This window comes from Lagenorhynchus albirostris, chromosome 6, assembly GCF_949774975.1.
Source record: "Lagenorhynchus albirostris chromosome 6, mLagAlb1.1, whole genome shotgun sequence".
Taxonomy (NCBI): Eukaryota; Metazoa; Chordata; class Mammalia; order Artiodactyla; family Delphinidae; genus Lagenorhynchus; species Lagenorhynchus albirostris.
In genome coordinates this window covers 47,746,929-47,762,320 of record NC_083100.1, presented here as the reverse complement: position 1 = coordinate 47,762,320, position 15,392 = coordinate 47,746,929, and the positions used below count along the sequence as shown (strand labels likewise).

Here is a 15,392-nt window from a genome sequence, read left to right as displayed (position 1 = left end):
CTGTCATAACTTTAGAACATTATATGGAATCTGTGTGGTAACAAAGAAAATATAGAATATAAATGAAAGGAAATAAAAAGGTAATCAAAATGCATCTCTGCAAAACCTCAACTGACACAAAGGAAGGCAGTAGTGGAGGAAATGAGGGATTACATACCTCAATATAATAAAGGCCATATACGACAAACCTACAGCTAACATCATACTCAGTGAAAAACTGAAAACATTTCCTCTAAGATCAGGAGCAAGACAAGGATGTCCAGTCTTGCACTTTTATTCAACATAGTTTTGGAAGTCCTAGCTCTGACAATCAGAAAAAAAAAAGAAATAAAAGGAATTCAAATTGGAAAAGAAGAATTTAAACTATCACTGTTTGCAGATGACATGATATTATACATAGAAAATCCTAAAGACACTACCAGAAAACTACTAGAGCTCGTCAATGAATTTAGTAAAGCTGCAGGTTACAAAATTAATACACAGAAATATCTTGCATTTCTATACACTAATAATGAAAGATCAGAATAAGAAATTAAGGAAACAATTCCGTTTACCATTGCAGCAAAAAGAATAAAATACCTAGGAATAAACCTACCTAAGGAGACAAAAGACCTGTACTCCAAAAACTATACAACACTGATGAAAGAAATCAAAGATGACACAAACAGAAGATATACCAGGTTCTTGGATTGGAAGAATCAATATTCTCAAAATGACTATACTACCTAAGGCAATCTACAGATTCAATGCAATCCCTATCAAATTACCAATGGATGGGCTTCCCTGGTGGCGCAGTGGTTGAGAGTCCGCCTGCTGATGCAGGGGACATGGGTTCGTGCCCCGGTCCGGGAGGATCCCACATGCCGCGGATCGGCTGGGCCCGTGAGCCATGGCTGCTGAGCCTGCACGTCCAGAGCCTGTGCTCTGCAATGGGAGAGGCCACAACAGTGAGAGGCCCGCGTATCACAAAAAAAAAAAAAAAAAAAAATTACCAATGGCATTTTTCACAAAACTAGAACAAAAAAATCTGTGTGGAGACACAAAAGACCCCAGATAACCAAAGCAACTTGAGAGAGTAAAAGAGAGCTGGAGGAATCATGCTCCCTCACTTCAGACTATATTACAAAGCTACAGTAATCAAGACAGTATGATACTGGCACAAAAAAAGAAATATAGATGAATGGAACAGGATAGAAAGCCCAGAGATAAACCGACACACCTGTGGTCACCTATTCTATGACAAAAGAAACAAGAATATACCATGGCGAAAAGACAGCCCCTTCAATAAGTCGTGCTGTGTAAACTGGACAGCTACATGTAAAAAAAAAAAAAAAAAAGAAATTAGAACACTCTTTTACACCATACACAAAAATAAACTGAAAATGGATTAAAGACCTAAATGTGAGACTGGACACTATAAAACTCTTAGAGGAAAACATAGGCAGAACACTCTCTGACATAAATTGCAGCAATATCTTTTTCAATCCATCTCCCAGAGTAATGGAAATAAAAACAAAAGTAGGGCTTCTCTGGTGGTGCAGTGGTTGAGAGTCCGCCTGCCGATGCAGGGGACACGGGTTCATGCCCTGGTCCGGGAATATCCCACATGCCGCAGAGTGGCTGGGCCCGTGAGCCATGGCCACTGAGCCTGCGTGTCCGGAGCCTGTGCTCCACAACGGGAGAGGCACAACAGTGAGAGACCCGCATATCACCAAAAAAAAAAAAAAAAAAACACTAAACAAATGGGACCTAATTAAAATCTTTTGCACAGCAAAGGAAATCATAAACAAAATGAAAAGGAAACGCACAGAATGGGAGAAAATATTTCCAAATGATGTGACAGACAAGTGATTAGTCTCCAAAATTTACAAACAGCTCATGTGACTTACTATCATAAAAATAAACAACCCAATCAAAAAATAGGCAGATGACCTAAATAGACATTTCTCCAAAGAAGACATACAAATGGGCAAGAGGCACATGAAAAGATATTCAACATTACTAATTAGAGATGTGCAAATCAAAACTACAAGGAGATATCACCTCACACCAGTCAAAATATCTATCATCAAAAAAATCCACAAACAATAAATGCTGGAGAGAGTGTGAAGAGAAGGGAACCCTCCTGCACTGTTGGTGGAAATGTAAATTGGTACAGCCACTGTGGAGAACAGTATGGAGGATCCTTAAGAAAATAAAGCTACCATATTATCCTGCAATCTCACTCCTGGGCATATATCTGGAGAAAAACATGGTCTGAAAGGATACATGCACCCCAATATTCACTGCATCACTGTTTACAATAGCCAAGACATGGAAGCAACTTAAAAGTCCATTGACAGAGGAATGGATAAAGAAGATGTGGTACATATATACAATGGAATATTAGCCATAAAAAGGAACAAAATAGTGCCATTTGCAGAGACATGGAAGGACCTAGAGATGGTCATACAGATTGAAGTAAGTCAGAAAGAGAAAAACAAATATCATATAATATCACTTATATGTGGAATCTAGAAAAATGTACAGATGAACTTACTGGCAAAGCAGAAATAGAGTCACACAAGTAGAGAACAAACTTATGGTTACCAAGGGGAGAAGGGTAGGGTGGGACTAATTGGGAGATTGGGATTGACATATATACACTACTACTATAGAGAACATACTGTTTAACATAGGGAACTCTACTCAATGATCTGTGGTGACCTAAATGGGAAGGAAATCTAAAAAGAGTGGTTATATGTATACGTATAACTGACTCACTTTGCTGTACAGCAGAAGCTAACAAAACATTGTAAAGCAACTGTACTTCAATAAAAAAGAAAAAAGATCTTATAATAACAACCTAACATTACATCTTAAATACCTACCTAGAAAAAGAAAAATAAGCTAAACTCAAAACTATTAGATGGAAGGAAATAATAGAGATTAAAGTAGAGATAGACAAAATAAGAGAATACAAAAATAAAATCAGTGAAACCAAGAGTTGGTTCTTCAAAACATTGATAAAATTGACAAATTTTAGCTACATTGCCTAAGGAAAAAAAAGAGAAGACTCAAATAGCTAAAATCATAAGTGAAAGAAGAGACATTATAACTGATTTTACAGAAATAAAAAGAATTATAAGAGTACTATGATTTTACAGAAGTAAAAAGAAGTATAAGAGTACTATTAACAATTGTATGCCAACAAATTGGATAATCTAAATGAAATAGACAAATTCCTAAAAACGTGACATACCAAGATTGATTCATGAAAAAATGGAAAAATCTGAAGAAACCTATAACTAGTAAAGAAATTGAATCAGTAATTAAGAAGCTCCTAACAAAGAAAAACTCAGGACCAGATGATTTCACTGGTGGATTGTAGCAAACATTTAAAGGAGAATTAAAACCAATCATCCTCAAACTATTGATGTAAAGTAAACTTCCTCCAAAGAAAACAAGAAAAAACCTCTTCAAACTATTGATACAAAAATCTTCAACAAAATACTAGTAAACAGAATTCAATAGCAGATTAAAATGATTATACACTATGACTAAGGTTGATTTATCCCAGGAATACAAGGGAAGTTCAACATATGAGAATCAGTCAGTGTAACACAAGACATTAACAGGATGAAGGAAAAAGAAACACATTCTTATCTAAACTAATGCAGGAAAAACCATTTAACAAAATTCAACACCTTTTCATGATAATGACACTTAACAGACTAGAAATAAGAGCAAATTACATTGAAATAATAAAAGCCATATATGGAAAAACTACAACTAACATTATTGTACTCAGGGTGAAATTCTGAAAGATTTTCCTCTAAGCTCAGGAAAAAGACAAGGGTGCCCATTCTTATCACTTCTGTTGAGTAATATTACCAGAAGTCCTAGCCAGAGCAATTAGGCAAGAAATAAAAGGCATCTAAATTGGATGAGAAGTAAAGTGAGCTCTGTTCACAGATGGCATTATCTTATATGTAGAAAACCCTAAAGATTCTATACAAAAAAGAAAGAAAACTCTTAGAACAAATAAATGAATTCATCAAAGTTGCTGGATATAGAATCAACACAGAAGAAGAAAATTGCATTTCTAAACACTTAACAATGAACAATCCAAAAACGAAGAAAAATTCAATCCACACTAGTATCAAACAGAATATTTAGGAATGGACTTACCAAGCGGCAAAAGATTTGTACACTGAAAACTACAAAACATACCTAAAGGAAATTAAAGGAGACACAGATTAATGGAAATAGGCCGTTAAGATTTCAGTATTACGCAAAGGATTCTACAGATTAAATGAATCCTTATAAAAATACTTAATGACGTTTTTCTGCAGGAGAAGAAAAAATTCATTCTAGAATTTATGTAGTATCTCAAAGGACTCCAAACAGCCAAAACAATCTTGAAAAGGAAGAACATACTTGGACTTCCTGATTTCAAAACTTACCACAGAGCTATGGTAATCAAAACAGTGTGGTGCTGACATGAAGACAGATATGTAGACCAATGGAATAGAATAAAGAGCCCAGAAACAAATCCTTAATATATGGTCAAATAATTTTTGATAAGCATGCCAAGACCATCCAATGGAGAAAAAAAAAGTCTTTTCAACAAACAGTGTTGGGAAAACTAGATAACCACACACACAAAAAAATGAAGTTAGACCCTTACCTTATATTGTGTATAAAAACTAATTCAAAATGGATCAAAAACCTACATAAAACTATAGAACTCTTATAAGAAAACATGAGGGAAAGCCCCATGACACTGGGATTTGACAATAGTTTCTTGGATATGATACTAAAAGCACAAGCAGTAAAAGAAAAATTAGATAAGTTTGACTTAACCAAATTTAAAAACTTTTGTGCTTCAAAGGACAGAGTGAAAAGTTAGCACATAGAATGGGAGAAAATATTTGCAAGTCATATGTCTGATAAGGGATTACTATCCAGAATACATAAAGAACTCCTATAACTCAACAACAGCAAAAAACCAAACAACCTGATTAAAAATTGGGCAAGGGACTTGAATAGATACTTCTACAAAGAGGATGTACAAATGGGCAATAAGCACATGAAAAGATCCTCAACATCACTAATCATCAGGGAAATGCAAGTCAAAACCATGAGATGCTATTGCACACCCATTAGGATAGCTATTATCAAAAAAATTTTCAGAAAATAACACGTTGGCAAGAATGTGAAGAAACTGGAACCCTTGTACAGTGCTGCTGGGAATTTAAAATGGTGCAGTCACTATGGAAAACAGTGTGAGAGTTTCTCTAAAAAGTTAAATATATAGAGTAACCATATGATCCAGCAATTCTACTTCCGGGTATATACCCCAAAGAATTGAAAACGGGGACTCAAGCAGATATTTTTACACTCATATTCATAGCATCATTATTCACAATAGCCAAATCATGGAAGCAGCACTAAGAGTACATTGATGGATGAATGGAAAAACAAATATGGTACATACATTCAGTAGAATATTATTCACTTTTAGAAAGGAAGAACATCCTGACACATGCTATGTCACCTTGAAGACATTATGCTAAGTGAATAAGTCAGTCTCAAAATGACAAATATTATATGATTCCACTTATATGAGATACCTAAGTAGTCAAATCACAGAGGCAAAAGGTGAAGGTTGGTTCCAGGAGATGGAGAGAGAGGAATATGTCGTGTTAGTATTTAGGAGTACAGAGTTGCAATTGGGGAAAATGAAAAAGTTCTATAGACGAATGGTGGTGATGGTTGCACAATAATGTGAATGTACTCAAGCAAAGAACTGTACACTGAAAAATGGTTAAGATGGTAAATTTTGTGTTATGTGTATTTAACCAAAATTTTTTAAGTTGGGAAAAAAGAGTCAATTTATAAATAATTTGCATTCAATTTGGAAACTCAGTGATACACTCTTCCAGGTTTATTTCCATATGAAGAATGACTGAGAGATTGTTCTTTTACTTAACCAGTAATTTCTTGATTCATTAAATACACAAAAAAATTAAATATTTTTTTCTTTTGTTTTAGTGAGACTGAAGATTGTATGCCAGATAAAAGTACAAAAATTACGGAAGGTTGGAGTTTTGTATTTCTTGATTTAAAGTAGAAAGTATTCAAAAGGACACTCTACTGCTTTGATCAGTGTTTTTAGTTATCAAACCTGAAATTGTTACTTTTTTTTTTTCCTATGAGCTTATCTACTTTTAGAAATGATCCAGTACGACATCACACATGTGTTAAAATAAGTCAGCTAGTTTGTCTTATTAATGATTTTGGTCAAGAATATAGTATAATATGAATTTATATTTACCATGCTCCTGTGAGAAATATTCATAAAATCAGGGTATATCATGATAGTTTCTAGCTGAACCAGAACCCATGATACTAGGATTTAACAATTTCTTTGAGAAGTTATCCTTCATTTGTGCTTAACCCTATCAAAATGTACCCCAAAAAAGACTTTTAAAGCTAAATTTATTTGCTTAAATTTAAATATGGCTAGTATGGACCTCACTTTGTTGTTGTTTTTTTAATCTATAATTGTACTGACTGCTTAGAACATTTGTGTGATGACTGTTTGGCACTCTGTTGAAACCTCAGATGATTAATGTGGTTCTAACGATGGTAGCATGTCCAAGAGGTTGAGTGTCATGTTTACTATAAAGTGGCCTTGAAATTTGAACCACAGGTTTACCCTGGCTATTTCAAACATACAACTCACTTAGGTTGTTACTACAGAAATATATTCTCTCAACTTGGAAGTGGAAGTCATTTTTATTAAGATGGGATTCATAGAGTAACAGTAAGCATGCCAAAATTCTATAAATGTACCATAACCAGGGGTCAAAATAATCACTGTATGATTCCTGTATTATGGAATCCTAGGCTGCTAGAGTTAGACAGAAATCACTTACTATAACGCCCCTCATTGTTTACATGAGGAAACTCAAGCTCAAGATGAGAAAATGTCCAAGATTACTTTGAGTCAGAGGCAGAACACAGTCTAGATCCCAAGGCTCCTGACCCTAAATTCAGTGTTTTGTTTTTTCCAACTTTGTTGCAATTATCCAGCTTAATTCTTATATCCTTCAGTAATATTGCAGCTGTCCAATTCAATCGTTTATTCATTCATTCATTCAAAGATTTTACTGAGCACCTCCTTTGTGTTCTAAAATCCCATGTGTGAACAAAACTGAAAAAGTCCTTGATCTCAAAGAATTTACATTGTAACTTGAGGCAGGGCATCAAAGATAATTCCAAGTATAAGTATTTCCCATCTCATCTGGGACAAAAGCCAAAGAACTTACAGTGGCTTGCAAAACCATACATCATCTGGACATCACTCCAAACCCCTATTACCTCTCTAACCTCCTCCTCTGTTTCTTTCTGGCTCACCCTGCTCAGGCCTCACTGACCTTCTTGCTGTTCCTCAAATATTCCAGGAATTCAGGGTCTTTGCACTTGCTGATCCTCATGTAGTGCTCTTTCCTCTGTATCTACATTGCTCATTCCTCACCTTCAGAACTTTGCTCCAATGTCACCTTCTCAGTGACATCTTCTTTGACCACTTTTTGAAATTGTAACCTCATTCTCAAGATGGCACTGCATATTCCACTTCTTTGCTATTTTTCTCCCTAGCATTTATTACTATATGCCAGACTGTATGTTTTAATTAATTGTTTTTTCACTACCTCCCTCTAGAATGTAAGCTCCATGAAGATCACAGCTATATTCCCAAGAGCCTAAAACAGGCATATAGTAGGAGGAGTTAGTAAAATAGGAGAGACTATGGGAATCTAAGGAGGTTACACAAGAATTCTGTTTTGGTTATGTTAAGGTATTAGATATTAGATATTTAAGTTGAGGTGTCACATAAGCAATAGGATATTTCAGTCTGGAGTTCAGTGACAAGCTTAGGGTTGAACACATACATTCCTAATTTTAGTTTATAGTTTTATATAGAATATGGGAGAAAATCTCAAATAAATCTGAGTATGTTAGATCCTGAATTAGCAGGAATTTTTCTGTGACTCTTCATCAAAACAAATTCCTAGTATAATCCTGGAAAGTTGATAGCCATCTAACCTGGAAACATAAAAACTAGTGTTTGGAATAATAGTCCTGGTAGTAAACCCAAATGTCCTCAGTCATTTAAAAGCAAAAGTCAGTTCAGCTATATGTGATATAGAGTCAGACACTTCAGAAATATTATCAACCAACAATGAAATTTTACCAATTTTCTCAGATAAGTCAGATTATCAGCTCTTATCATATTTGAGTTAATTGAGGTTTTACTATTTTTTTCCAGAACCTACACTGACCCAAAGGGTAATTCAGAGAGTAATCACATGTGTGGACTCTTGATGATCGCATGTCTATAAAATGCATACTTTTTACGTATGAGATATCTCATTGAGTCCTCTTGAGTGACAGGCAGGAAGATAGTCTTATTCACATTCTACATAGGAGGAAACTGGGAGAGAAGTTAGATTAAATTTGAAAATATTCACACAGCTCTAAGTAGTGAAGCCAAGACTCAAACTCGGGTTTTCTGACTCCCTAACACGTTAGCTGGGGTCTTTATGAAACTTATCTCACAGTACCATTTCTACCTCCTTGGGTTGAATTCTTCTACTGGTGTCTTGACCTCACCTTAAATTTAGGTAACTTTTAGTTCTGTACAACTCCACAAGGTTTCTTCTTGGTATTGCCTCAAAATTCTCCTGATTTTCACTCAGAGTATTTCATAAGACCAGCACCTTCCTCTTTGTTCCAATTATCTGCTTTTAATTAGCTATGTAGAATCAAAGAGTGTTAAAGCTAGAAAGGCCCTTAGGAATCACCTACAGGGTAACTTCTCATTTTACATGTACAATAAATAGGCCTGTAGGGATTGAGTGGCCATGCATAGATGTATGCCTACTAAGTTACAGAATCTGCCTTACCTACTACATCACACTTCATCTTTCATAATTTCTAAAAGAAGGGCTAAGATATGCCACAGAATTCTAGCAATCTCACCTATTTCAGTTTTGTTCACATTGTCTGTACACTAAAAATAATAATAATTTCCTCTATCAGCCTAAATTATATGACTTTTTGGTGAAAAACAATAAGATCAGATTTGTGTCAACACTATTTATGCCTCAGAAAAAATACTATTTTTCCCCCCTCTACAGCAAGTTCTCGGGAACGAAGGCCAGAAAGTTCAAACAGTGTTAAGGTAAATATTTTTCAATATCCTCTAATTAGAATACATGGAGTCCAGGTGAACATAGCCCAATTTTCAAGGTCAAACCAGGGACTACGTGGTGCTATTTGAGAGGCATCAGGAAGCATTCCCCTATTTGCAATTTCTTCATGCTCAGATCTCTCCTCCTGGCTGAGACTTGGTGGTGGTACCCAAGAAATCCATTAGTTCTCACCTTAGGGTTAAGTTATCATTCCTTGCTTAAGTGCACTGGATAAGCCACCGTTCCTCCCTAGCACCTAATTGCAATTCCATCCCTTAACCCTGTTACTGCAGTCTCTGGAGGAAATCCTAGAGGGAGTGAGTCACTTGGCCCTGCCTAGGGCAGGTAGACCCAAGTGAGGGACTTGGTGGAGGCAGGGAGGAAATACAAGCAAAAATGGAAGAGAGCAGTTTATAAGAAATAATTGCTGATTCCATCTATTTCTCTGTATTCCTAAGGACTGACTGTCTAAAGGCAGTTTTCCAAAAGGCCCAGCTGTTCTCCAGTGTAAACTCAGAAAGTGTCCTCTTTGCTAATCCTTTTCAGAAAGCTTCCAATGAGTGCTCAAGCTACAAATCCTCTTCTGTTTTGTTTCTTCACTCAATTTAATCCCATTTTTAAGCAAATCTCCCCAACCCCATGACATTATAGTCCATCGATTATCCAGTCACTTCTCATTATCAGAGTAATTTTCAGAACTACAACTCATACTTAAGATAACTTTTGCCACATATCTAAAGATGCTGGGTTAGTTCCTCACTCAACCTAATCTTCATTTTTGAACATAAACATCTATTTGACAACCTCAGGCTGCACTTAGGCCATATTTTCCAAGTAAAATCATATGGCACTAAAGGGGAGACAATGATTCTCTAGTCTGATGACAGGCCATTCCTTGTGCCAAAGTGAATTGCAGGCTAATCTGGACCCTTTTGGTTCTTGCTCTTTTCCTTGCTTACTGCTTTTTCCATGGTAAAACTATAACTAAAGTTGTTATTCAGTCCAGTTCTGAGCAAGGTGGAGTAATAAGCACATTCCACCTGTATCTCTCACTGATTAAAACTAAAAACTTTGGACAACTACTGAGGGTTCTGAAAAGTAAATAATAGAAGGAGTTTGAGGAGGGAAATCAAAACTCAGAAAATAATACTATTATGAGTTTCCTGCGTTTTTTCCTCTCACACCTCCTAGCAATGACCCAGGGCAGTTCAAATCCTGTAATTATATAGAGGGAATGGATAAAATAAGAAAGCTCCAAGAAAATCCACTGCTCTCTTACCAGAATTAGGAAGAAGTTCCTATGAAATGGAAAATAGGGAAGCCCACTTTTTCCCCCTCTTCTGCCCCTGCCACAAGGTAAGTTTCAGCCATGAAGCTACACAACAATGGCAGCAAAGGCTGTGAGGCACTTAGGACTGAAAGAAAATCCTTCTGACCAGAGGAATTAGGAAAAAGACTCCAGTAACCTGAAGGACATTAGGGGGAAACATGCTACTTTTTTCTCTGCTTTCTCTTGTTAATTTACCCCAGACGTGGATACAGTCATGGGATGTGAGAGACAGCACACAGGAAGGCTAGAAGCACACAGCATTCCAGGCATAGAACCAGAAAAGGGGACTGTTGAGCGTCAGAGACACTAAAAGAAATCAAAGAGAGGAGGGATATCAAAAAAGGAATCCCTCCAAATCTGTTTATAAATTGTCTCCTGAGATGTGCATGCCAGGAACTGACCTGAAGTTCTATAGACAAAAGACTATGAGAACTTGAACTACAGTTTTAATAGTGGTATAGACTAAAAAATAACACCAAGACTTTGAAAACTGAACTTACATTGGAACCACAGCCATAGAAGGCAGAGTAGGATGTGTGGTCTGAAACTTAATGGGTTAATTACGTACTTTAAAAAAATCAACCTTCTACAAAGAATTTTAACAGTTCTTAGAATCACATACATTGTTTAAAATGCTCAGGATACAATCCAATATTACTTAACATACAAAGAACTAAGACAATGTCTACCACTTTCAAGGGAAAGGACAAGAGATGCCAACTCCAAAATAGCCAAGATTTTGAAATTTTCAGACAAAAACCTTAAGTGATTTTAACAATGTTCCACGAAGTAATAGCAAATACTCCTGAATCTAATGCAATGCTAGAAGTTCTTAGCAGAACTTAAGTATATTACTCATCTCATAAGTAGGGAGCATCTGCTCCCTACTTATAGATTAGGGCTTATCAACTCTAATTCTCACAAATTAGAGCCATGATTTTTTTTAATATCAATATCTGCCCCACCCTCAAGGATTTCAATTCCAGTGGTGGTATGGGACCCAGGTATTCATATTTTTTAAAAATTTTCCACAGATAACTCTGTGAAGCCAATGCCGAGAATAAATTCTTTAGGTAGTCTCTGCTCCATTTTATTCTTCAGGCATCCTGTTCAAAATATTTCAATACATAAACTACCTCAAGTCCTTTTGGAGGAATTGTGGTAAAACTCATTAATATCTGGTAGTCTTTACATAATCTATATACAATACATTTTATGTTACATGTATTTAGCCTCACTTCATTGACTTTTTTACTTTTTAAATTTCTAGCATTATAGAATAGTTACAGTGAAGCCCAGGTACCTGTCCCAGGCTATTTTATGCCTTTCTGGGAAAATTGCTCCCTTTGCATTCAAAGATATGATAAAGACGTACAGAGTAAAACCAGTACCTGAGCCATGTTCCTGGCCCTAGCTCCACACACCTACTTTACTTCTCTAGATTCCAAAATTGCTAAAATTTCCATAAAAGGAAATTGGGCTTATATAGTAAACATCCATTTCCTTCTCTTATCTCTATTATCAGAAAAGAATTTATAACTTACTTCTCACTCCAATTCATCCAAAAGGGGAGGGGGGAGAGACAGAGCTGACATTTTTTGTCACTTTTAACATGCCTGAACCTTTAATCATCATTTGGTAGCCAAGGCCCATATCTATGAAAAGGGTCAATCCTAGCCATCATAATTGGCAAAACGTATGAGTCTAAGTCTCAGAGAATAATTATTTGTGACTGCAGAACACAGAAATTATATAAAATGCTGTAATGATTGTGCTACATCTCTTGAGGATTTCTAGTTATCTCTAGTGTGTAGTATCCAACAAAAGATCGAGTCAATACTTTGTTTTGTCTTGGCAGTTTACCACCATATTTGAAGGAAACAAGAATATTCTTGGTAGTGTGAATTCCTCAAAAGAAGTCATTTCAGGTACAAAATATACTATCCTTTTAACATTACTCCTAGAATGGGTAGTTTCTCCCTTGCAGTATTGACATGTATTATCAATATGAGATTGCTATATATAAAAATATAAATAGTAAGATATTATTTCCATTTGCAGTTTTCTATGCAATTCTTAAACCAAAGGAGTAATAGATAACAGAACTAATGTTGAACAGGTATCAGCTATCTTCATTTTACTAAAGAGAAAGTGAGAGTAGGTTACTCAAGGTCACCCCAAGCTAGTAAGCTGCAGAGCTGGGATTCAAATAACAGATCTGCCCGACTTCAAAGCCTAAGCTCATTCAACATGACCACAGTTCACATAATCAAATGTTCACAGGAGCTAGGTAGGTAAAAAACAAGAGCAGTATTTTGAGCAGCAGTCTGTGGTCCACTGGAGATGGCATGCCCCATTTAAAGAAGGGAGCTGTTACTCAGGTCCAGTCATTGGCATGCTGGATTGTTGCCAGGACTTCTAATTCAGGTTCTAGCATTTTTCAAAGAAACTGGAAATGGAAGTTCTATGTGAAAATTCCTGACTTTCAGGTTTTATCAAGTAATGCAAAACACTTTATGGACCAAACCAAACTTGTTTATATCTCCTACACCGTATTATATTCCCTCTGCAAGTCTTAGAGCCCTAATTTACAAATGAGAAAATGTAGGTAAATAACTGGCTGAGGTTATACAGCCAACAAATGGAGAGCTTTTAGGGCTCAAAAACATATCTTCTGACTCTGACCCAACATTCTTTCTTCCCTCTACATTGTGGTTCCATAGAGTTGCCATTGCATCCCAGAATTATGTCCTCAATGACAAAGATAGCTTAAAGTTTTACTGCGAAAAGAGCTATTAACTGATAAGCACAAGCATTCACTATTCTCTCTGGGGATGATGCTATTAACCTAGGCCACCAGCAACCCACCAGTCTTCTAATAGTGAATATGGATTTGGGCAGTGTCTTCATTGTGTTTCTAGGAACTGCTTTATACTGGAACCACCCAGAATACTTTTTAACAATGGACCCTCTCTAGCTGGCTAAGTTAGCATCTTAGAGTAATGATGCCCAGGAATCTGCATTTTTAACAAGGCCACCAAGTTTTCAGAACATTAACTCTTACCTCTCCAACAAGAATTTCAGAAGCCTTGTATCAGTGCCTTGGTCGTGTTAGTAAAAGTTTTATCTTGCCTTTTCAGAATATACATCTTTCTCTTTCATTCATGCTTTTGTCTTATCTGCTGCAGATTTTGGTTTTTTCCTTTTTATAGCACAGTAAAAACCTAAACATACATTTTTATTCTTTATTCTGTTGGCTTTCTTAGTTTTAAATCTGCTGTTGGCTATCTTAGCTTTAACAATAGAAGATTACCTTGCTAGAAAAGACAAATCTAGGTAACTGCAAGAGGTATAGTCATGAAGTTTGGCATGTACTGAAATTAAGAAAAGATGGACTTTTACTATCATGTGTGTTTTCATGTCCTATAACATCCTATCATAAAGTTTCAGAGAAGTACATATTTACTTGTCTTTACATGTAAAATATTCATTTTGTTAAATTATAATATATTCTGAGAGTCCATGCCCTGAAGAGTGGTATAGAAAAATGAATCCAAATGGAAATTTTTATTATCTATACAGTCTTCTGTTACATGACAAAAAATAAAAAATACTTGAAGTTATCAACTAAAAGTTTACCCAAAGTGGTGAGAAATTATAGCAGTTTTAATGCACTTCTGTTTTCAAGTGAACACTCTGAAATAGACACCCTCACTGTATAGCGCTGAAAGTTACTTTCCCTTGTGAGTTTAGCTCATCAGACTTTTTCAGAGGTTTTTCTACTAGAAAAAGAAAGGTATTCTTTGTACACCTGATTAACGAAATGTCAGAGTGCAGCATATAATAATGCCATGAGAGAAAGCTGTTCCCTGTCCAAGCTTGGCCACTCCTCATGTGACCTTAGGCAAGGTTTCTGACCTCGCCAAGATTCATATACAAAAATGGAGATATTTTCCCTGTTTCCTTCACAGGAGTGTTGGAAGAATCCAATCAAAAGAATCTTTCTTTTTTAATCCCATAAATTATTCTATAAATGTCAGTTTTTGAATTCTAAATCATTAATTGTATAGTATGGCTGCCTCAACTAGAATGTCTAATAATTATCTATACTACTTTTGTTGCTTTGTCCACAGAAACTCCGAAGGCTAGTATTCCTAAACAAGGATCTAAAATGCTGGCAAAGATATCTTCAGCTCTGTCAAAGGTGTTTTCTCGAACTAACACCAATATTTCCAAATCTTCCTCACCACCTCACCAGGACAAGCACTGAAGTTTCTACACCTGATATAACTATGCTTACTTCCCTTAGAAAATAAAATATTTTTTAAAACATAACATAGTGTCCTGTAAGATGATTCTTGTAATGCTGAGCAAAATATTAAAAGCAAGAGAAGTATATTAGAGACCTGGGTGAGAGAAAGTTTTGATAATGCTTTTGATAAGCATTTTGGTATAAGAAGATGCTGAGTGCTAGTATTATTCAATACAAACATGCCATGAAGATAAAGAGACAAAAAGTGTACCTAGTAAACCAGTTAGTCCTCATTACCCATCAGAAAATGAACTTGAATTTTTCCTGTTAAATTTTTAGAGGGTATGTTCACCAAAATAGTTAGCAAACTGAGATGAAACTCAAGCTTAATTCTATGACACAGCTATGAAACTGATTGGTTCACTATAAAAGATGTATTTGGATGTTCAAATAAAAGTATCTATACCACCTGCAGATAAAATTTCATCAGTTTATAAAACACCTCCCAAAAAGATCCAACTATGGATAAAGCACCATCAAGAAGTAAAGAATTATTGTGCATAAAATA

At 35.7% G+C, this 15,392-nt stretch overlaps 1 protein-coding gene across 1 annotated transcript in view; it reads left to right on the top strand.

Annotated features, from left to right (window-relative positions):
• Nucleotides 1–14,867, top strand: part of FSIP2 (fibrous sheath interacting protein 2) — a 128,633-nt gene extending 113,766 nt beyond the window's left edge. Inside the window, 4 exon segments of the mRNA XM_060151394.1 lie at nucleotides 6,037–6,083; nucleotides 9,189–9,232; nucleotides 12,431–12,500; nucleotides 14,706–14,867. Coding sequence (XP_060007377.1) covers nucleotides 6,037–6,083; nucleotides 9,189–9,232; nucleotides 12,431–12,500; nucleotides 14,706–14,842 — 298 coding nt within the window. The 3' untranslated portion in view covers nucleotides 14,843–14,867.
• Nucleotides 14,868–15,392: the final 525 nt, after the last annotated feature.